We start from the raw sequence: 24060 nt of genomic DNA, 5'->3' as shown, positions 1-24060 counted from the left end.
TTCAAAACGTAACTGTTTAAATAGCACCGTTACAGTAATTTTGGGATCACAGCACTGCAAGCAATGGCATGCTGCACTACAAGATTTCCAAGTTGTATGTTTTGAGAAATATTATTTTTTGCAGTTTTTTTTTAAAATGTAAACCGTTTAAGTCAGGAGATCTAGGTTTTATTTCCTGTTCTGCAACTGACCTAATGTGTGATCTTAAGCAAATTACTTTGCCTCTCTCTGCTTCAGTTTCCCCTTCTGTAAAATGGGGACACTTATCTTCCTTTATAAAGTGCTTTGAGAGATCTATTGATGAAAAGAGCCATATAAGAGCAGGTATAAATACCATTATTACATTATATCATTCTAACCACACTAAATGTTTCTAGCCTTCAACAGCAGAGAGGGGCTCTTTGCCCTTATTGTAGATGAGACTGGTAGTATCAGCTACTTAGCTCAGTGGTTTGCGCACTGGCCTGCTAAACCCAGGGTTGTGAGTTCAATCCTTAAGGGGGCCATTTAGGGAACTGGGTCAAAAATTGGGGATTGGTCCTGCTTTGATCAGGGGGTTATACTAGATGATCTCCTAAGGTCCCTTCCAACCCTGATACTCTATTCTATTATTGAGATTGCCTGACACTTCCCATTATAAGACTCTCTGTTCAGTTGCTTGTAAACTTTAACTATTTGGGCTGACATTTTCCATGCCAAGTGTTAGCATCAGATTGAGGAGGAGTGGTTTTGGTTTTGGGGGAGGGGGGTTGATTTTTGAAATTTTAACTGAAATTCTGAGGAAGAGGCTAGGGAAAAATATATTGTGTAGACCATGTTAAAAAAATTCTGGATACCTTTTCTTTGAAAAGGTCTACCACCCCCATTCTTTGAAGCAAGGATTTGAAATTTGGCAAGAGGACTTGGTTGTTGCATCCCCATGAAAATCCACCCAATTTTTGCCAAATTATAAGCCTTTGAAAAGCAACAGTTCAGTACATACTCAGTAAAGACTTTCTAGAGCTTCACAGCTAAATTCCCAGAAGACTATCTGCACTGGGCATGCTCCAGCTAGGCAATTGCTGCCCTGGTCTGCTGCAGGTCAGGCTGGGGATGGATAGCAGGAAATCTGTCTCTCCTTTGATGTCAATACACAAGCAACCCTAATTCTGGCATTCCCTAGCTTCTGAGTGCTTGACTTTGCATCTTAAATAATGTTCTTTTCATGCAGTTTGTGCATGTGTAATCTATACTAGGTTTACATAAGTTAAAGACCAGCGATTAATCATAATTTAAGCACTGTCACCTGATAAACCTCTTTCCATTACTGAGTCACCATGGAGTGCTATTTAAAAGACATGTTCTAGAAGCTAGGCCTGCATATTGTTGTAAAATATAGATCTAACCAAATTGGGCTAGCCAAATTCACAGTGGATAGCCAAACAATTTATCTGTGGTCTGGGTTAACTAGATCAATACCTAACCAAGCTGGAAGCCCGGGTAGGAGGGGTCTTCATCACTTTAACAGTTTCCCCTCTCCATGCATACCTCCAGGTTAATTGTCCTGCATACTTTCTGAGCTTCCTGATGCAGTCTTTAGCTAACAAGTGGTTTGACAGAATAGATTTAGAGTGATCACCAACCAGCACAGCATAGTCTTATTGTCCAATACCAAGCCGTGACAAAAGGATCAGTTAGACCAGGCTAAACCGATGATTTTGTACGAGGCACTTGGCAGCCTCCGGAAAAGGCACGGACTGTAGTTTCACACCACCACCCAATGGAGAAACATATAGATTAGAGAGAGCAAATAGCTATAAAGCCATCTAGACCAGTGCAGGATTGTCCACTACAGTACAATTTCTATTTTATTTTGGTCTAGTTTTAAAAGTCCTATGCCATGAAGTTTCCACCACTTCCCTTTGGAGACTATTCCACATCTCACTGTCAGAAAGTTTTTGCTGACATTCAGACTAAATTCTCCCATTGCTCCAACTTATAACCCTTTGTAACGCACTGTATAATTCCTCTCTGCCCATAGTATTTATACTCCTGAAATATTTGTAGATTTATGTTCCACCTGAGTCCTCTCTTAGCCAAGCGCTGCATATTTAGCTCTTTTAATCTTCCCTCAGAAGTAAATCTTGCCAGCCCCCTGATCATTGTTTGCTACATAAAAATGATAGTTTGCTCAAATACATTACTGCATTTTTAGTTTATGAGCAACTCTATGAATAGAAACTCCATTATTAAAACAGCATGTATCTAAATTTGGTTCATCAGCTATTATTCTGTAAAAGCCTTAATAGTTAATCCACTGGGATCCTGACAAAGACTTGAAATGCTTGATGCCTGCCGGATACCTCTTACAGATCTGTGTATGTTTATACTCTATTTATGTGCACAAACAGTCATCCATCCTGATCAATACGGTTGAAAGGAATCTGCAGTCATTATCTGCGTGGAGATATCAAATGAAGCACCATGTTTTGCTGCATGGTCTAGAAGTCCTAGAGTACAGTCACAAAGGTGGCCTTCCTTTGTTAGACAGGGAGGATAACGTGACTCATTTATTCAGCAAATCAAATACCACCATTCTGCATCTAAACCAGTAGTTCTCAAACTTTTGTACAGGTGACTCCTTTCACATAGCAAGCCTCTGAGTGCGACTCTCCCTTATAAATTAAAAACACTTTTATATATATTTAACACCATTATAAATGCTGGAAGCAAAGCGTGGTTTGGACTGGAGGCTGACAGCTTGTGACCCCCACCCCCCATGTAAGAGCCCCATCACCCCCTGAGGGGTCCCGACCTCCAGTTTGAGAACGCCTGAGCTAAACCATCTAATTTGTGCATGGAAATGGCTGTGCATAAAACCTGCATGTGAAGATTTACAGGCCAGTTTGAATATCTGGACTTGCATGCCCCAGAGAGTAGCCATACGATCCCAACTGTCCATTCTTGCATTCTGTTGGAGAGGACCACCACTTGGTTAGCCCTTAGCACAGCATCACCAATTTCAAATCCTGACTTAGGTCCTAAGTGAGACTAGACCTTTCGGTGCCCTCCTAGCTATTTGCAAATATTTGTCCACATTACAAAACCAAACCAGATGGAAAGAAATGGATTGACCGAAGTGATACAAGCGAGGACTGAGGGGCACGAGGAGAGCTTTCTGTAGAGTTGGAATAGGAAGGGGAGGTGTTGCAAGGCAGCAATGAAGTGAATGAAGAGAGTCATATGATGTAGCACAAGGACTGCACTACGCCTTACTAAAGGTCAGCCGTGGTAAATACAGCATTTGCAATAGTGTACAAAATTTACCAGCACTCAAGGAGTTAAGAGGGAAAAGACTCAATTTAGATACAGAATTTTTCAGAGGGCTTTTATTCTAGTCTCACTTTCTACTTAAATTATCCAATCTGATTAGTTTAGCAATTTAGAATTTATTCCTTGAACCATATATCACGGCAGTTTCAATTGGTATTTTGTGGCCTCTCTCATCATTTTATGACTTTTGTAAAAAAAAAAAAAAAACGTATTCCAAATCAATGAAATATCATAAAATACCAACACCGTGCATCAGCCACATCACAAGCACATGCTCAGCACAACCGCAGCTAAACATGATCGCAGAATATTACACTATGGCTTAAAGGAAGATCTCACTGGCTTTTCACTCTCTTCTGGTGTTATCGCTTCCCCTGCCCTAAGGGAAAGCACAGGTAAGATACGACCGGAGTTATACCCTCGTCCTTCATAATAAAGTTCTACCATCTGTTATGCAGCAATCTACTGTACTTCTAATGTCATGTTCCCACTTGAGCTAGGTCATGGGGTGCACTCACCGCTAACGGTGCCTCCTTCTGGCCATCCTGGGGATTAGCTCTGGCCAGGCATTGAACACTCCTCCAACAGTCTCTCTCCCATTGTTTACTCACTGTCTGCCACTCAGGGGGCTCCCTCTTCGTGACTTAGCCCTCCAGGCAGGTCACTACACGTGTTTCCCCTTCCAGGCGGCGGGAAGGAAGGGAGGGCTGTATCAAAGTCCCTCCATACAAAATGGCAGTCTTCCCTTTATTGATCCACTGTGCCACTCCTCCAGGGGCTGGTAGTGGATCCGGCCCACCCTCTACTCTGGGTGCCAGCTCAGGGGCACTCTCATCAGCAGCCAAAATCTGACCTGCCCCATAGCTTGCTGCTTTTCTTGAGCGTTGCCTTCCTCTCTGGCTCTCCCTCTTCTCTGGGCTTGCCACCCAGGCGGTGCCAAGGGATTCAGAATGTCGGAGGGGGCTGCAGGTTGAGGCAGGGGGATGGGGAGTGGGAGGGAATATGGTCTGTGGGTGCGGGCTCTGGGGTGGGGCCGGGGATGAGAATCATAGAATATCACGGTTGGAAGGGACCTCCTTCTCCAGGTGCAACCGAGGCAGTTAATTGGCCCACTAAGCCATCTGAGCTCCTGCAGGCCTTGTGTGGGGTGGACACAGGCTAGAGAAGTATGACTGGAATCACAATGATCAGTGTATGTGCAAGCCATTCAAAACCTTTGGACTGGGATTTTCAAATGTGTCTCAGGGAATTAAGTGCCCAGTTCCAAAGGAATTTCAATGGGACTTAGGAGCCTCACTGCCCAAGGCTCTTTTGAAAGTCCCAATCCTGGGTTTTAGTAGAATATGTGGATTTTAGAGCACTTTGAAAAATAAGCTCTAAAGAGAAAGTTTCACTCAACCTTAACTATGATGAAGCTGTGGCATTACCCCATAACAACATTTAAGGGCCACAACCTCTGCTGGGGCAAACTGGTGTAGTTCCTTTCCCTTCCATGGAGCTGTGCGAATTTACACCAGCTGAAGAGCTGGCTCTAGAGGTGAGTTTACAATGTTCTTTTCAGAATTAGCCAGTCAGAGTTCTAACAGAGTTTTCACTGAAGTCAGTAAGAGTTCCATGCATGCTGGGTTGCAGGATTGGGCTGATAATATTGTAACTGTGCATGATACTTTTCAGCAGGGAAACTGAAAAGGAAAAGATTCATGCCTCAAGAACTTACAAGCTAAAGGGACATTCAAGTACAGTACTATTAATAGTGATAGAGACAAAGGGAAGGGTTTCAGTGACGAGCAAGGGTGTTTTCAGAAGGTTTCTTCTGAAAGAGCAGGGGAGGGGGGCTGCTGGTTAACATTAATTAGGAGCTTTTTCCAGCTGGATGGAGCAACATAAAAAAAAACGGGCCACGTTGTGTGTGAGAGGAGAGAAAGGGTGCAGTCAGGAGGGAAGGTCAGGTGGAGTGTTGGCTGCAGGAGGACAGAAGAGCAATTATGAAGGAAGAAGCAGAGTTGTAGAGCACTCTGGATTGTGGAATGAATGTCCCAAGTAGCAAGAGAAAGGGCATATTCAGAACATAATATTTCTGGAGGGAGGGGGTCTCAAAGTGGTGCCACCTGAACTCACTGCATGACAAAAATCAGTGTCCCGAGACAGGGTATTTCTGAGAGCATCATAACACCTGTCAGCATTTCTGCTGTGTTCTGACACATCATCATCTTTCCTAAAGGCACCTTTGTTTCCAAAAGTTCCTTCAACGAAGGATGGGGTGAAATATGGTCCCACTCACTCCTACCCCCCTTCCACACCAGAGGCAGGTAAAGGGACTAAGTTTCAAAGTATCTTTCCTCGCTGAGAGTCAATGAACATGCCAAGATCTTCATTTACGGCCACATTCTGATACCCTTAACTCATACTGAATGGCATCACACTCCATGGATATCCTGCTGAAATCAATGCAGCTCTCTGTGGAGTGAGGTGCTACTTAATATGGGCAAGAGCATTAGAATCGCAACACATTCCCAAGTATGAAACAGTAGCTGCTCTAGTCCATGTGACATAGCTAACTGGAATGTGTCATGCAGCTAAAAGGCCCTCGGATTGGGCTGGATCCAGTACCACATTTTCAACAGAGCACAGAGACCCTGAATGAACATCCAAACTCACACCCTTCTTCAGGTTTGGTTTTAATAGATACTCTGAGCAGTAACACCACATGAACTTCAGCCTGAACTTAGGATCCCTAAAGTTTTCCTCCTACGTGGAATTCCTAGGGTTGCCAACTTTATAATCACACAAAACTGAATACCCTAGCCCTACCCCTTCCCAGAGGCCCCACCCACTGCCCCACCCCTTTCCCGAGGCCCCGTACCTGCTCATTACATTCCCCCTGCCTCACTCACTTTCACTGGGTGGGGGCAGGGGTGTGGGAGGGGATGAGGACTCTAACTAGGGATGTGGGCTCCGGGGTGGGGCCAGAAATGAGGGGTTCAGGGTACAGGAGGGGGCTCTGGGCTGGGGAAGGGGGTTGGGGCAAGGAAGGGGGTGAGTGCTCAGGGGCGGAGCTGGGGATGAGGGGCTTGGGGTGCAGGAGGGGGCTCCAAGCTGGGGTGAGGGTGCCGAGGGATTTGGAATGTGGGAGGGGGCTGCAGATTGAGGCAGGGGGATGGGGAGTGGGAGGGAATATGGTCTGTGGGTCCGGGCTCTGGGGTGGGGCCAGGGATGAGAATCGTAGAATATCACGGTTGGAAGGGACCTCAGGAGGTCATCAGGTCCAACTCCCTTCTCAAACCAGGACCAATCCCCAACTAAATCATCCCAGCCAGGGCTTTGTCAAGCCTGACTTTAAAAACCTCTAAGGAAGGAGATTCCACCACCTCCCTCGGTAACGCAGTCCAGTGCTTCACCGCCCTCCTAGTGAAAAAGTTTTTCCTAATATCCAACCAAAACCGCCCCCACTGCAACTTGAGACCATTGCTTCTTGTTCTGTCATCTGCTACCACTGAGAACAGTCTAGGTCCATCATCTTTAGAACCCCCTTTCAGGTAGTTGAAAGCAGCTATCAAATCCCCCCTCATTCTTCTCTTCCGCAGACTAAATAATCCCAGTTCCCTCAGCCTCTCCTCATAAATCATGTGCTCCAGCTCCCTGATCATTTTTGTTGCCCTCCGCTGGACTCTTTCCAATTTTTCCACATCCTTCTTGTAGTGTGGGGCCCAAAACTGGACACAGTACTCCAGATGAGGCCTCACCAATGCAGAATAGAGGGGAATGATCATGTCCGTCGATCTACTGGCAATGCTCCTACTTATACAACCCAAAATGCTGTTAGCCTTCTTGGCAACAAGGGCACACTGTTGACTCATATCCAGCTTCTCGTCCACTGTAACCCCTAGGTCCTTTTCTGCAGAACTGCTGCCTAGCCATTCGGTCCCTAGTCTGTAGCACTGCATGGGATTCTTCTGTCCTAAGTGCAGGACTCTGCACTTGTCCTTGTTGAACCTCATCAGATTTCTTTTGGCCCAATCCTCTAATTTGTCTAGGTCCCTCTGTATCCTATCCCTACCCTCCAGCGTATCTACCACTCCTCCCAGTTTAGTGTCATCTGCAAAGTTAATGAGGATGGAATCCATGCCATCCTCCAGATCATGAATAAAGATATTGAACAAAACCGGCCCCAGTTTTTGAGGGGTTTGGGGTGCAGGAGGGGGCTCCAGGATGGGGGAGTGGAACCAAGGCATTCAGAGTGTGGGAGGGGGCTGTGGGCTCTGGGGTGGGGCCAGGGATGAAGGGTTCAGGGTGTGGGAGGGGGTTCTGGGCTGGGACAGGGGGTTGGTGTGCAGGAGGGGATGAAGGCTCTAACTGGGGTTGTGGGCTCTGGGGTGGGGCCAGAAATGAGGGGGTCAGGGTGTGGGACAGGGCTCCAGGCTGGGGAATGGAGTTTGGGTGCGGGAGGGGGTGAGGGCTCTGGGCTTGGGGGTGGGGATGAGGGGTTTGGGGTGCAGGAGGGGGCTCAAGCTGTGGGGGGTGCCAAGGGATTCGGAATGTGGGAGGGGGCTCCGGGTTGAGGTAGGGGGTTGGAGTATTGGATGGGGTGTGGGCTCTGGGGTTGGGCTGGGGATGAAGGGTTTGGGGTACAGGAGGAGGCTCCAGGCTGGGAGGGTGGGGCCGAGGGATTCGGAGTGCAGGAGGGGCCTGCAGGTTGAGGTAGGGGGTTGGGGAGTGGGAGGGAATATGGGCTGTGGGTGCGGGCTCTGGGGTTGGGGGTGCAGGAGGGGGCTCCAGGATGGGGGGTGGAGCCAAGGGATTCAGAATGCGGGAGGGGGCTGTGGGTTAAGGCAGGGGGTTGGGGTGCAGAAGGGAGTATGGGCTCTGGACTGGGGGTGTGGACTCTGAGGTGGGGGTGTGGGATGAGGGGTTCAGGGTGTGGGAGGGGGCTCACGGCTGGGGCATGGGTTCATGGTTGGTGCGCAGGCTTACCTCCGGTGGCTCCTAGTCAGCGGCGCAGCAGGGGTGCCCAGGCAGGCTTCCTGCTTGTCCTGACTCCATGCTGTGCCCAGAAATGGCCAGCAGGTCCGGCTCCTAGGCGGGGGGGCCAGGAGTCTCAGCACGCTGCTCTCGCCTGCAGGCACTGCCCTCCCAGCTCCCATTGGCCGCGGTTCCCGGCCAATGGGAACGTGGAGCCAGTGTTCGGGGCAGCGGCAGTGTGCGGAGCACCGTGGCCCCCTCCCCCCCACCTAGTAGCCGGACCTGCTGGCCACTTCTGAAGTGCAGCACGGTGCCAGGACAGGTATGGACGAGCCTGCCTGAGCCCTACAGTACTGCCGACCGGACTTTTAACGGCCCGGTGGGGTGCGCACTGGAGCCGCTAGGGTCCCTTTTCGACCAGGCATTCCGGTCGAAAACCAGAACCTGGCAACCCTAGCAGTTCCTCAGTGAAATGCGGTTGGAGGGCTCTGCATGGTCCTATGGGATCAGGAAAGTGTTAGTCAAGCTGTGTTTTGTGTCCTCTCTACCAAGAGCCACAGTCAACAGAGCTTTAGCCACTTTGTACAGAGTTCTAACACCTGGGTGTCCATTCTATCAGGAATAGCAGAGCCAGTACACCTCTTCTTCTAATTCTTTCGATAAAAGGTCTGAGTGCTGATCAGCGGACAGTCTCAGAGAACGGACAAAGACGAGATGAAGAAAAACAACTCCCAAACTGTCAGGCTTTTCATCTTAAATGTACGCCCCCCCCCCATCTGCACCCTCCAAAATGACTCTGCCTGCTAATTAAAATAAATGAGAGAAAACAAGGGCTTGAAGGAGTGTTGGCAACGTTTGCATTTGCAAGTGAAGGAAAGGGCAAGGGGGAGGTGGCTGAGACGGGAGAGAGGGGCAAGGAGTATTCTCCTATAATTACTCAAACCAAGGCCCCACTATAGCAATGCTAATTTCTCCTTAGCAAAACTGTCTGATTTCTCTCCAATGCCCTGTCCCTGTCCATGCTAGATCTTGTTCCAAACAAGCTGCTCGGGGAGTGCTGAGTCAGGCATGCTCACGGGCAATCTCACCATGACATTACAAAAATTAACGATAGAAAAGTTAGTAGCAGCTTATTTCTTTTAGCTGAATCTGCTTTCATACATGGAAATACAAAAGCCTTGCAGCATCAGAGAAACTCTACCGGCACCTTCCCATGGCAATGCCACCAATCTGCCCTCCCAAGGGGCGATTTTTAACCTCTCTGTATCTCAGTTTCCTCTGTTACAGAACAGAGATAACTACCTTCCGCCCCCCCCCCTTCCTCACAAGTTCTTGTTAACTGCTGGAAACGGCCCACCTTGATTATCACTACAAAAGGTTTTCTCCCCTCCCCCCCTACTCTCCTGCTGGTAATAGCTCATCTTAAGTGATCACTCTCCTTACAGTGGTGCATGATAAACACCCATTTTTTCATGTTCTGTGTGTATAAATCTCCTCACTGTATTTTCCACTGAATGCATCCGATGAAGTGAGCTGTAGCTCACGAAAGCTTATGCTCAAATAAATTGGTTAGTCTCTAAGGTGCCACTAGCACTCCTTTTCTTTTTGCGAATACAGACTAACACGGCTGCTACTCTGATAACTGACAGGCATTCTAAGGCTCAGGTAATTCAGATCTTGGATGAAAGGAATTAAATGATCTCTGTAGTTTACAATGTGCTGTTAACATAGCAGGAATGGTGAACAGAGGGTTTAGATGCGAACAGAAATGTTGTTACGATCCTGGCTGTCTGTTGTTAGAGATGGGCCAATTCCATAAACTCAAACCTGAACTGCTTTGAACTTCTGGGGTGGTGAGGTGCATATGGGTTAGATTCAAATCTCAGGATCCACTCCTATTAATTTGGTTCTGGGCTGGATTTAAAATGGAAGGGGACTAGTTTCCACCTGGCTCTGCCAGCCTCGGGTAGGCAAAACTCAGTTTTCTCCCACTGACTTCAACCCACTGAAGTCAGTGGGAGTCTCTCTCTCAGATCAGACTGTCAGGCAGTGAGTTCTGACTCCTTGCCAGGGCTCACCCATATTTCAGGTCTGAACAGATTTCTAGAACGACATTTCCAGAGGCAAAATCAAGAGTTCCTTCAGAGCAGGCGCTTCCTGCTCTGCTCTTCCCTCTCCTTAAAAGGCCAAGCGAATCCTTCTGCCTGTCTGAAGCCAGTCTAGGCTTTAGTAGTGAGACGTATTTTAACTTGTGCCATAGCCCTGGGGCAAGCCCAGACTTTGAGTTTCTGTGCCTCCTGATAAAATGGGTGGGGCCCAGGTTTCCATTTTAATACAAGAAAAGTGACACTGAGCTCAGCAGCTAGACAGGAAGGAGAAGGAAGTGACTCTATGGACCAGATCCTCAGCGAGTGCAAATCAGCCTAGCTCTACTGAAGTCAACACTGAGCTCTCTGGATGTATTTATAATGTTTTAGAAGCCTATATTAATTACAGCCTGCCAGCAACTGGCAGCAAAAGATTATCACAAATTCATCACTCAGGAACAACATCACCAGCCAGTCACTTAAATAAAGGGACCAGACCCTTGCTGGCATATATCAGCGTAGCTCCATTGACATCTGTACATTACAGTATTATAGTATTTGATTGCTATCAAAGCACTTTCTTGGTAATGGAACAAAAGAAACCTCTCTATGTTTATTATGGTCAGACAGCATATCTGCTAGTATTGATATCATATTGATCTATATTAAGAAAGAAAGTGCTACAATTTAGTGTAGAAGGGGAAGGAATAGTCTATGGTGAATGACATTGTAAGGTTACATTTGGAGCTACAGATCTATTTTCCCTTTGTCTTCTTGATCCTCTGAGAGTCTTTGCATCTCTTGTCCACCAATAGCTCTATTTGCAGCCAGGATTTTTCTCTGTTACTGGCCCTGCCTCAGGCCATTAAAGGAAAAGAGGCTGAAATACTAAATGGGACTTAATATCTGCTACTTGGTCTGTGGCAGAATATTACTGAAAGGAAGTCATTCATGGTGCTTTTTGCTCTCCTATTTATCTGAGCCAAGATAAATTCGGACACCGATAGAGTTTTGGCTGTTAGCTTTTTGGTAGGGTGCAATGATGCTGCTGGAAAGCACTTTTTCTGGTTCTCTTCTTCTTCCCAGTCATTACCTTTCTTCCTTGTTTTCTTCATTTCTATCTCTGCTCACAGATGAGCTGCAGTTGAGTACAAAGAAACCTTGAATGCACAGTACAAAACCTGAGGGACAGTCAGTTTCCCCGCAGAGGCTATTCCATAGATAAGATATTCTGCAGTATGAGACCCTTTGTAAGCAGTTGCCTGTTGGGCTACCTCTATGCTACAAGCTAGCGGTGTGATTCCCCAGCTCATGTACACATACTCATGGTAGCAGACGAGAGTCACTGTGAGTATAAATAATAGTGTAGCCGTGGTAGCACAGATAGTAGCTGCAGTGCCAAGTACAAACCCACCTGAAGCTCTCATCGAGATACCGGGAGTAGGTGGATGTGAGTTGGGGAATCACACCCCAAGCTCGTAGTGTAGACATAAGGCTTGGTCCAGGATCTTTTCGCAGATAGTGCTGAGCAAACAGTCTCATGGCCTGATTCTGATCCTGTTTACACTAGTGACTTTATTGGAATTATTCCTTATTTACATGAGGTTCTCATTTACTAAATGGAACTGATCATGTAGTTCCATCTTTTAATGATCTTTCTCTTTTATTAACCTTCTAATTAACCACTCTTCAGCTCCTCTTGATCCACGAACCCCCTTCATTGCTGCCCTATTAGCACTTTCAAATAGAGCACTATTCAAACGCATACATCCTGTACAGGATAGAATGACTGGGTAGATTTTTTTCTGTATATTCTGGGCTCCATCTTAGAATCATAGAACTGTAGGAAGGAACTTTGAGAGGTCTTCTAGTCCAGTCCCGTACACTCATGGCCTGACTAAGTAATAACTAGACCATCCCTGACAGGTGTTTGTCTAACCTGCTCTTAAAAATCTCCAAGGATGGAGATTCCACAACCTCCCTAGGCAATTTATTCTAGTGCTTAACCACTCTGACAGGGAGCTTTTCCTAATGCCTAATCTAAACAACCCTTGCTACAATTTAAGTCCATTGGTTCTTGTCCTAGCCTCACTTTGGCGCAGTTCAAGGGAAGGAGAAATAAGATGGATCTAACCCACCTTTCCACTCCTCCTCAGGGGGACTGACTGGGGGATTAAATAGCTTCTTAAGGCAATTGAGAGGTGAGACTACAAAACGTGCAGACATATCTAAGCTAGCTTTGATCTAGACAGCTCAAGAAACCACAGCAGGGAAGGAGCAGTAGCACGGGTGTCAGCTGCTCAAATATTTACCCAGGGTCCCAGGCGGTAGGGCTAGCTCACGCAACCACCTGTGCAGCCACAGCTTCACTGTTATTATTACTCAAGCTAGCTCAGGGAGGTCTACACCTGCTGCAATCAGACCTCCCAATTACAGCATAGGCATTTCCTACATCACAGTGTAATTTAGATGTTGGCCGCAATGGCTCACTAGAGATGGCTGCCCCAGATAAGGATTGGTGTCCCACGTGGTTGTGCAGCATGGCCTTGCCCACTCCTGACACACATGCAGCGGTGGGGGGTGTTGGTGGTGTAGAGCCAACTATGCTGCCTTTATTTCCCCCTCCCCCAAAGGATTTCCATACAAAAACAGAAGCCTTGGCCGTCCCTTTCAATCAGCTGACTTGCCACCTTCCATGGCCAGTTCTGGGGCCAAGGACCTGGTTCGTTGCACCAAACCCTGAACAAACGGGCAGCATGAAAGAGGATGCTAAAAAAGGGTTCTAATTCCTTATGAACCCTGCCTTCTTCCAGGAGGAGGGCTATTATTTGTCTTAAAACACAAAATGGTTTCAAGCATCATGGATATTGGAGTGTGTGTTAAATAACCACAAAAACTCTCCAAGGACAGAAAACTAACTTTAACAATGGCTCTAATTATGGGGATTGAGCATGGATTCCTGTTTTCAAAGGTTTTGCATAAAATAATGGTCAGGAGCTCCTTCCACAGGGCTTCTGTGAATCTCCTGCTTCACAGTTAATTGAGGGTAGTTTTGTTATTAGGCTGACTGGCTACCAGTTTGCAGCAGGGCTCAGGGTAATTAGGTAATGGAGCCAATTAGCCACTTTCAGCAAGATAAAAGCTGAGTCATAGCTCTGTTTTGGGGTATTTACTCATCTTTTAGCCTGACAGCAAAAAGAGACAAGAGTCAACAGTGTGCCCTTGTTGCCAAGAAGGCCAATGGCATTTTGGGATGTATAAGTAGGGGCATTGCCAGCAGATCGAGGGACGTGATCGTTCCCCTCTATTCAACACTGGTGAGGCCTCATCTGGAGTACTGTGTCCAGTTTTGGGCCCCACACTACAAGAAGGATGCGGAAAAATTGGAAAGAGTCCAGCGGAGGGCAACAAAAATTATTAGGGGACTGGAACACATGAGTTATGAGGACAGGCTGAGGGAACTGGGGATGTTTAGTCTATGGAAGAGAAGAATGAGGGGGGATTTGATAGCTGCTTTCAACTACCTGAAAGGGGGTTCCAAAGAGGATGGCTCTAGACTGTTCTCAGTGGTAGCAGATGACAGAACAAGGAGTAATGGTCTCAAGTTGCAGTGGGGGAGATTTAGGTTGGATATTAGGAAAAACTTTTTCACTAGGAGGGTGGTGAAACACTGGAATGCGTTACCTAGGGAGGTGGTGGAATCTCCTTCCTTAGACGTTTTTAAGGTCAGGCTTGACAAAGCCCTGGCTGGGATGATTTAATTGGGGATCGGTCCTGCTTTGAGCAGGGGGTTGGACGAGATGACCTCCTGAGGTCCCTTCCAACCCTGATATTCTATGATTCTATGATAAATGACTCTTTTTAGAAAACTAAAAGCTTGTTTAAGGTCTAGTGCAGTAGACTGAGCCTCTAGAAGCACACTGCCCTAAACAGAGAAAGGATGGTTTTGTGTTTAAGGCACTGAACTGGGACTTGAAAGATTTGGGTTCAGTTGATAGCTCTTCTGAAGACTCTTTGTGTGACCTTGGGAAAGTCACTTAATTTCAGCATGCTGCAGCTTCCCATCTGTTTAATGAGGATAATGCTGCTTCCCATTTGCCTTGACTATTTAGATCAGGGGCGGGCAAACTTTTTGGCCTTAGGGCCGCATCGGGTTTTGGAAATTGTATGGGGGGCTGGTTAGAGGAGGCTGTGCCTCCCCAAACAGCCAGCCGTGGCCCAGTCCCTGCCCTGCTTCTCGCCCCCTGACCCCCCCCCCCCGGGACTCCTGCCCCATCCAACCACCCCTTCTCCCTGACTGCCTCCTGGGACCCCTGCCCCATCCAATCACGCCTTCTCCCTGACCGCCCTCGGAACCCCTGCCGCCCCATCCAACCCCCTCCCCCCCCGGGACCCCTGCCCCCATTCAACCCACCATTCCCCACCCTTTGACCACCCTGACCCCTATCCACACCCCTGCCCCCTGACCACCCCACCCCCCCCAAACTCCCCTCCTCTCTATCCAACATCCCCGCTCCCTGCACCCTTACTGTGCTGCCTGGAGCACTGGTAGCTGGCGGCGCTACAGCCACGCCCCCCAGCTGGAGCCAGCCACGCACCGCGCAGCACAGAGCACCGGGTCAGGCCAGGCTCTGCAGCTGCACTGCCCCAGGAGCTCGCAGCCCCCCCACCCAGAGCATTGTGCTGGCAGCGCAGTGAGCTGAGGCCGTGGGGGAGGGGAACAGTAAGGGAGGGGCCGGGGGGGCCGCAGGCCATAGTTTGCCCACCTCTGATTTAGATAGTAAGCTCTCCAGGGCAAGACTGTCTCTCACGAAGAGTTTGTACAGAACCTAACACAACTGGCCCCTGATCTCAACTGTAGTCCCTAGGGACTACTTTAATACAAATTAGTAATATAAATCAATCATTATTTAAAAGCCACAGCTGGGATTTTTTTTTTTTTTTTACCATGCATTATGCATGGTAGAATGACTTCATGGTTGCAAACATAAAACTACGATAGATTCCCGCTAACCACTTATATGAAGGATACTGACAGAATTCAAGCAGTTCACTTCCATAAACACAGGCCTTTACCACTTGAGCTTCATTGGCTGCTACTCATTTAGAGATTTTTATAGGTCATCCACCATAGGGAAACAGTCACAAGAACTTGAGGAAGTGTGACTCTATTTAGCAAAGAACAACTGTGTATGCGAGCACATAGGCATGTGTGTTGGCACACACACAGACACACCTGCCAGTATGTTACAATGGATTCAGCATGCCACGTAGAGATTATAGGGAGAGATGGAACACATGGACGGTGATGAGCATTGCTCAAAGCATTCACAGTGAGAACAGACACAATCCCAGAAGGAAGCAGAAGTGCACTCCCATCTTACCGCAAAGTAGTTTATAAAGATTTGCTGTATGTTGAGATAACCCCTTAGATCCTGATCAAATGCCCATTAAAACCAGTGGGAGTGGTTCTATTGCCTTCAATGAGACCTGGATCAGACCCTTACAGCATAAGTTATATTTCAGGCCCAGAGAGGAATAGACTGTTGGTGGTTCAGTCACCTGCTCAGGACAGTGGTCTCCGGCTCACCAAATTTCACTTGTCAACAACTGCTGCCCTTACACTGCAGCATGATGATCATTAGGGGCACTCGGCTTCCAAGACCCAACAGTGTTTGCAAAGAGACGAGCTTCTGTTGTAACGTTTTCAGAAACCAAAGAAAGGTTTCAGAATGTCTCTCTCTGAAACCAAGTGAGAGCTGTTCCCCAGCTTCAGCCGTCAACTTGCCTCTGCATTCAGTTGTGAGATTACACACTGCTGGGGTGTCTATTTATTTCACGAGATACTCATGCTTCTGATTTCCCTAGGGAAACCTAATGCTGAGAGAGTTTATCTTCCTTCACATCAGAGCTGGAGCATATAAGGATCGTTGTCGGTATCCGCTATTTGTTCAATGACATTTTGACATGATGGCATGTGCGCATTCACCCTGTCTTCATATGAATGCAGAATGTAGGCCAGGCTCAAGGTTTCCTTACAAAAAGAATTTTGTTCTCACTTTAGTTCAGGTTTCCATAAGGTTCCTCAGAGTGCTCAATAATGTGAATCTGTTTGTTTAGTGAGGCAGTCACAAGGATTGGTCAGGATGATGAATAAAGAAATGGGTCAGATCCTTGGGTTGGTGGAAATCAATGTAGTTCCATTGAAGCTGTGCTGATTCAGACCAGCGGGGCATCTGGCTCAGTATGTCTGTATGGATTATTTCTGAGTATTAGACCCCAACACACAAACCCTATTTGTTTTAACGTTTTATTTCTGTTTAGATCTCTCTGCTCCCTCCCCTCTCTGCCACTTACAGATTCCCTCCTCTCCTGCTCCCTGGCACTGTTACACATGCCAGACCCAGCCATTACTGTCATTCATATAGAACACTACAGGATCTTCGCACTGAAGAGCTCACAATCGCATTCAGACAAATGCAATGCCCAGGTCACATGCCAGAGGGCATGGAGATATAGGGTCAGATTCTGGCCCTCCCTCCGACCCAGCATACACCATATAAATGGGTTAGCATGCCCTCTCCCACCGCTCACTTCTCCCGGCACTCCAACCTCCTCGCTCCTCACAAAAACGCCATCTCCTGCCACACCACTAACCAGTACCACTTCCCTTAGTGCATGAATAGGATAAGCTCTGAACCCCCAGACCCTTACTCAGCCCCCTACTGCCCACCACCATGTGGCTTCTGCTCCTTCACACAACCAGGTCCTACTCCCACCTCTTATCCCAGTATTCTCCATCTTCTGCTCCCCAACACCTCTCCCTGCTCAATCTCAGCTCCTAGCCTTTTAAGTTCTTGCTCTCTGGCATCATCCATCTTAGCTTCTGACCCCCACAGCACCTTAGAATCCTCCCCCCGCCACAGATACTATAACCCCCTGTGCAGCTCCTTTCCCCCTACCTCTGCCCAACCTCTAGGTGCTGACTTCTCCCCTTTCAGCTGCTCTTGGGAGCCCGTGGGGGACGGCAGGAGGAATCAGGACAATAGGAGCCTTCTCCAATCCATGCAGATCTAGAGGTGGCCAGCAGAGGAAAGCAGGAGGAAACAGATCCTGCCATTTGAGCAATCTGAGGGGATGCGGTGCAGGTGACAGCAGCAGAAACTCTGATTTGGTCTTGGGAATACCGCATGTGTCTGCATGGTTTGCATAGTCCCAAGCTCATCTCTAGGTGCAGTTATGAGGCTCTTGAAGGAGATTTCCTAGAGAATTAGCTTGATGTGGAATATGAGAGGAAGACAGCGAAGGATTTAGAGGAGAGAGACACATGGGCAGAGCAGCAGGAGAGTAAGATGACTGTACCATTAGGGGAGCTTTACTGCCGGTTATGGTTAGTATTTCATGATCACGTCTTACTCCCATACTGTACTGAGAAGAGACTGGAGGGAGGTAAATGAAAAGTGCTAACTGGAGATGTGCAGGTATTCTGCTGAGTGAAATCAGCGTCTCTCCATGGATACCTTGGAGAAACCCAGATACCTGCCAACATGCCGTACCCTTACAGCATTCCTGGAAATACTCCTCTAGTTTTGATGATCGCAACGCCTTTTCTTTATGGCCTCCCCAAATTCCACCTTTCCAGACTCCAACACTGGCAGAATGCCACAGCCTCATTTCTGACATGAGCCATGAAGAGGGAATACACCCTCATCTTCCAACAACGCTATTGTTTCCCCTTTCATGTCAGAATCCAGTGAATAATTTCTTCTTTGTTTTTAAGCCCATCATAAACTTGCTCCAGCTTCCTTCAAAGACCTTGCCAATCTCTGCTACCCACCTATCTCCATGGACCACTAGAGCTGGCTAATTCTCAGAACAATGAATTAGTCAAATACGTTATTCAGTGAAAAGCAGCCAATTTAATCAAGCAGTGTGTTCAATTAATAGTATTAAACCAGCTCTATCAGCCCACCCTAAACATACCTTTTCACCCGCACTGCAACTATTTATTATTTTAGGCTGGTATTTCCACAGTGGCTTAAAGGAGTTAGGTACTCTGATCTCATTGAAATGTAATGGGTGTTGGATGCCTAAAACCCTTAGGCTCCTTTGGAAATCCCAGACTGACTTTTTAAAAAATAGTTAGCATGAGAAATGCTATTAACAAAACAAAATTCTACCATATTGTGCACGGTCTAAGAAATGTGTCACTGACATCACAGCCACGACAAACCTCTATCTGCAGTGATGTCCCATCATTCAGAAAGGACCAAGCAGACAGTCATCACAGCAATTAGGTTTAAATAAGAATAGACTTGAGGCCAGAAACAAGGCTAGATGTAAAGACATGCCCTGGGAGACATCAAAGGGAGTTTAAGCACTCGCCCCTTTCATGATTGCTAAACACAGTGAGAGTCATGTGCAGAGAAGATTTCCAACTCTTAACTGCTTTCCCATTGCCAAAATTAGCAGGCATGTCCTGACAAACCACTGATTTCACAGGAACATTCCCTTTAAAAAGTGGCACAGAAGGGAAGGCACAGAACTAACAGCAGAGAAGTTGAACAAACCTCACTTTGCGTGTTTTGGGGCAAGAGGTCAGGATTTGTAAAGGGCACCCAGAGAGATTCCAACACCAGCCCTTTTTTGGTAGACGATCGTCTTGGGGATACAATGTTCATCAATTTATTTTGATTTATAATTTATCTAGGAAAAAACACACCTGTCCCAAGCTATAGGCAGTTCTATGATTAATTAAAATTACAATTTAATCAAACCAAACCAGCAGTGTGAACCAGAATATAATAATAAAGTGGAAGCAGACCCACACAATACCCCATCTCACCCACAAACAGCAGCCCCTGTCATCCCTTTCCCTCCCCAAAAGGGCTGGCAGTGGGATTGTCAAAAGCACCCATGAGAGTTCTGAATCTCACGAACAGTCAGCAGGAGCTGGTAACTAACTTAGGCTCCCCTGAAAATTCTAGACTTGGTAAAGGGGCCATCTGTATATGGCACCCTGAAGGCCAACAGGTTAAAGCTATTTTTCACACTAAAGGTTGGGGGGGGAGTAAGGTCCAAATCTGAGAGTCCATCCAGAGGATTTCCACCTAGACTCTACACTGATGCTTCCACTAACTGGAAGCTGATCAAGATTTTTCCCCAACTCCAACAGCATAGGTGGACACCCACTATCAGCCCATAGGTGGTAATGATCAGACCCTGACACTGGCACAATTTCTAGCTGCCTTGCCCCAATATGACCCCCAAAAGAGCAATGTGCTCTGTCCCACAGCAAGCTGAGTACTCTGGCCGTAATCCAGCAAACATCTTAAGCATGTGAGCAATCCCATGGGACTCGGCACCTTGCAGGATAGAGTTGCATGAGCATGGAGCCAATAAACATGTGGGTTAGCCACACGGCTGTCATGATAGCCACGTAACTTATTCAGAAAGTCTGTCACCCATAAGGCTATTAAAGTCATTGAGCAGTCTCAGTCCCTCCATCCCACCCTGGTAAAAAGGCCCCAGAGGCTTCTTGGTTTCAAGGGACATCGCTCGTTTTAGTGCCAAAGTCACCCCTCACTTCTATTGTTAAAAAATATACCAGAAGCAAAGAATCATAAAACAGAGGCTACAGAAAGCCTTCTATACACTAAAGAAAGGGATTTTACAGAACTAAAAATATTCTTACAGAATAATTTGTGTGTCCCTCATTTCTGGTCACTTTCACACACCTCACCCCACATTTGAGCCCTGGCAGGCTGAGGTGTGTGGTGGGGAACAACTTCAGCTCACACAGAGACTTTGCAATGCAGCCGGGGAATCACTTCACCAGGCCTAGTCCCAGCTTCACTTCACCCTGGGACACTGGATTCAATCCATCTGTGAGGTGAGAAACTACCTATATTTAAGACTGGATAAACAGCGTGGCCATAATGCCATGACCTCACTGATCCCCCTTTAGCCTCATGCTACACAAAATATTCACCCAATATTAACTGTAACGGGCACCAACTGTGGTAAACCAAAGCAATGACATCAAATCAGGTTTCAGTAAAACACAAGCAAGATCCGTGGCCTCAGTTAAATCTGGACCGTCCACACCTTATTAACTCTTAACCTCTCATTTAACAGCATAAACAACATCCCAACCTTTTAAGAGTTAACTACTGGCAAAAACCAATGGTGGTATCAAGATTATACATCTCAATTCCAGTTTAGGCCAAACTCATAACTTCTCCCTGCACTGTCTCCCCTCGCCAATGATCCCCACCTCAGGCCCTCACAGCACCAGCCCCACTACAGTAGCTATTGAAGGTATGTAGCCGTTAAAGCTGGCTGAATAAGGACAAGGAATTCAAGGGTGTGCTGCAAAAGCCATCTCGGCAAATCCCTCAGCCCCCAGGAAGCACACAAATGCATCACCACCATCGCTAACCCCTCCCTTCTTGTGAGCGTCTCGTCTTTGGCGAAAGTGTTAATAGAAGCAGGTGTGGTCAGGAATGACTTGGGAGATCAGAGAATGACTGAACCATGACTCATGCCTCGTCCTGGCCCAGAACTGACCAGTCTGCATCTTAAATACCGTACATCATTCTAACGTGCATTGCAGTGGCACCAGAACCAGGAAACAATGGACACCACTGCTGACCGCGCATGTCTTCATACTCACACTCAGCAGGAGGCCCTTGTTTTCTTTGATGGCACCTATACAGCCGACGAAGCCGATGATCATGACAAAAGTCCCTGTGACAATCAGCAGGTTGGCAGCCGACAGGGACGGGAAAGAAGAGGAGAGGGTAGCAAAGTTCCCTTGGGTAACAGCCAGCCAGATACCAACTCCAAGGATCCCGCAGCCTCCCAGCTGGGAAAACAAAGAAACTCCGTCAGAGCATCCTTTATTAGTATAATTTTTATCATCTATATCACAGTAGTCTCTAGAGGTCCCATTGTACTAGGCCCTGTGTACACACACACACACACACACACACACACAGACTCACACAGAGTAAGAGATCATTCCTCCCCTAAACTGCTTTCAGACTAAATACACAAGACAAAGGGTGGAGGAAAGAATCAGTATTATCCCCATTTTACTGATGGGGAAACTCAGGCACGATGATGTGACCTGATTAAGACATGCTGCATCTGTGGCAGAGTCAGAACCCAGATCTCCTGAGTCTCAGTCCAGTGTCCTAACCACAAGGGCAACCTCTTCTTCTTTCCTTCTCTGAGGGAAAAGCACGCACTCTGGGAGGCAAGGGTGAAACTCCCATAATTTCTGGTCTGGTTGTGGGCCAAAATATCCCCAGGCACTATTTAGGCAGCTCAGAGAACTGCACATAAAATAGTGTGTGCTACACCCCCTCTGCCTCTTACCCATGACACACAATCTCCCACTCCTGGTATGCCGCATATATCAAGGCTTGCAAGAGGGACTGCATAGTGCTTCTTATGGCTGTCCTAGGCAGTGCCTGTGCTAGGGAAATTCTCCATGGCCAATTAAGGGGGGAGGGTTACCGCATATAGGGGCTGTAGTGGGAGAAAGGATCCCTCCACTAGTATTGCAAATAATGACACTGATCACCCGTATTGTGGCCTAGTTACTTTGATAATTCAATTCTCAGCAGAGAACTTGAAGACTCCTTAGGCTGGTCTAGAACAGGACCAAGTGAGAAGCAATAGTACATGGTTCCCCAGATACATAAAAAGTGGAAAGGCTGCACTAAGGTGTGGGCAGGCTCCACCACAAAAACAACATCTAGGGTGGCTATATTCACTGGGACTTTTTAAAAAATGCGTTCATTTATCAGCCTGCTGTTTATAATTGTGAGAAAGCCCACAGAACTGTAGCAATCCAAGTAAAGCTGTGAAATTAAATAGACTTAAACAAAGGGGATTTCATTTGATAATAGTCCCACAGCAGAGCATCACTTAGGTTTCTTTCAGTCTCTCTCTTTAAAATAACTGATTTTTTTACTGAGTTTTATAATTGCACTTTATTATCTAAAATCAATTAAAGGCTGGGAAGGAAACCATGTTCACATAGTAATAAGTCACATGTGTCATTCTCTTTCAGATGCATATCAATTAAATGTCTGCATAAAGTGGGTAAACATAAGGCAAATCATGAACTAGGAAAGGAAAGAGAAAGAGCTAGCCGCAAACTCGGGCATTAGACCTCAGAAATGAAAGAGAGAAAAAAATCCAAGGAAACTGCAAAGTAATCACTCAGTTTGTATAACTCTAATCAGTTATTTAGGGCTGGATTGTGCATCTGCGCTGCCCCATCCCCTCTGAGGGCCAGTGCAGAGCCACACAGCTCAAGGCAAGGCTGAGGGAAGGTGCACAGACTGCACCATCTTTTAGTATGTTTTAGCTTGTTCTCTCAGTTGCTCCCAACATCTTTGGCAGAGTGGTAAAGGGCTGCGGCAATACCTCACACCAGCCTCATGAGATCAGCCGATTGTCATATAGAGGAAATAGTCCTTGTGTTTCCTTCAAACATAGGGACTACAATTGTCCTTATGTGGGATGCCTGCATGTCAAATAGCTTCTTATGCTCCAAAAGATTTAGAAAACTTGACCTACAAGCAGAGGTTAAAAGAACAACAGGCCTTTTTAGTTCAGAGACAAGAAGTCGGGGGGGGAGGATGATAAGTTTTCCGATATTTTAAGGGCTGTTATAAAGAGGACTGTGACCAATTGTTCTCCATGTCCACTGAAGGTAGGACAAGAACCAATGGGCTTAATCTGCAGCAAGGGAGATTTAGGTTAGATATTAGGAAACACTTTCCAATGACAAGGGTAGTTAAGCTCTGGAATAGGCTTCCAAGGGAGGTTGGGGAGTCCCCATCATCAGAAGCTTTTAAAAACAAGTTGGACAAACATCTGTCAGGGATGGTCTAGGTTAACTTGGTCCTGCCACAGCACAAGGGGCTGGACTTAATGACTTCTCAAGGTCCCTTCCAGCCCTACATTTGTATGATTCTATCTCCTGCCACACATCTTGCACAAGAGCCAGGGACAATTCAGCCCACATGATTCCCCCAATTATATACAATATATGTACACACTAACCAATCCATGCATCATGCGGTCACTGCCAAGATTTCCAAAGAGGTGTAGTTTAACTAAACAATTTGTTTAGGTGTTCATGCTTCAGGTACCATCCCTCCCCCTAGTCATTGTTTAGTGCGCTTCAAGGAGCAATGAAAATAAGCAAAGGAAACAACAGCTTAAGAAAAATCTCTTAAGCATAAAGGTCTATTATACTGTGGAGCTGCATCTGCAGAGAATCCCAAGGCTGGAATCAGCTACAATTGGACTGGTCAAAACAACTGAAATACACTCTCAGGACATTCCTGCCCTAGCAGGGAAAATAGGCGCAAATACCCCATAGCTTCTTCTCTCTCCCCAATTTCTATGATTCTATACCTCAGAATCAGCCTCTGAGCACTGGGCACAACAAGGCTACACAAATGTCTCAATTAGGCAGTAACGAGTTCAAATCCCCAGGAGCACCGGAGGCATCCATTTGCAATCCATTTAGCTATTATCTTTAATACAGTGCTTATGAAATTCCAAGGCACAATAAAATGCAGCATATGTCATTCCCGTATCAGAGCCCTTATCATTGTTATTTTGTTGCCTTGACTGATACGGAATGTATATGACTGTACTTTGTAATCTGCATGAA

General features: G+C 46.8%; 1 protein-coding gene across 9 annotated transcripts in view; it reads right to left on the bottom strand.

The window, feature by feature from the left end:
* The window catches only part of TSPAN4 (tetraspanin 4), a 652187-nt gene that overhangs the window by 79078 nt on the left and 549049 nt on the right, over window positions 1–24060 (bottom strand). For all 9 annotated transcript variants that reach the window (XM_074954795.1, XM_074954794.1, XM_074954797.1 and 6 more), the window contains one exon: window positions 21034–21225. In XM_074954795.1, coding sequence (XP_074810896.1) covers window positions 21034–21225 — 192 coding nt within the window. The remainder of the gene's footprint in view (window positions 1–21033; window positions 21226–24060) is intronic.

Source organism: Natator depressus, chromosome 6, assembly GCF_965152275.1.
Source record: "Natator depressus isolate rNatDep1 chromosome 6, rNatDep2.hap1, whole genome shotgun sequence".
Taxonomy (NCBI): domain Eukaryota; kingdom Metazoa; phylum Chordata; order Testudines; family Cheloniidae; genus Natator; species Natator depressus.
The sequence above is the reverse complement of the archived record's forward strand: the minus strand, read 5'-3'. Positions and strand labels throughout refer to the sequence as shown.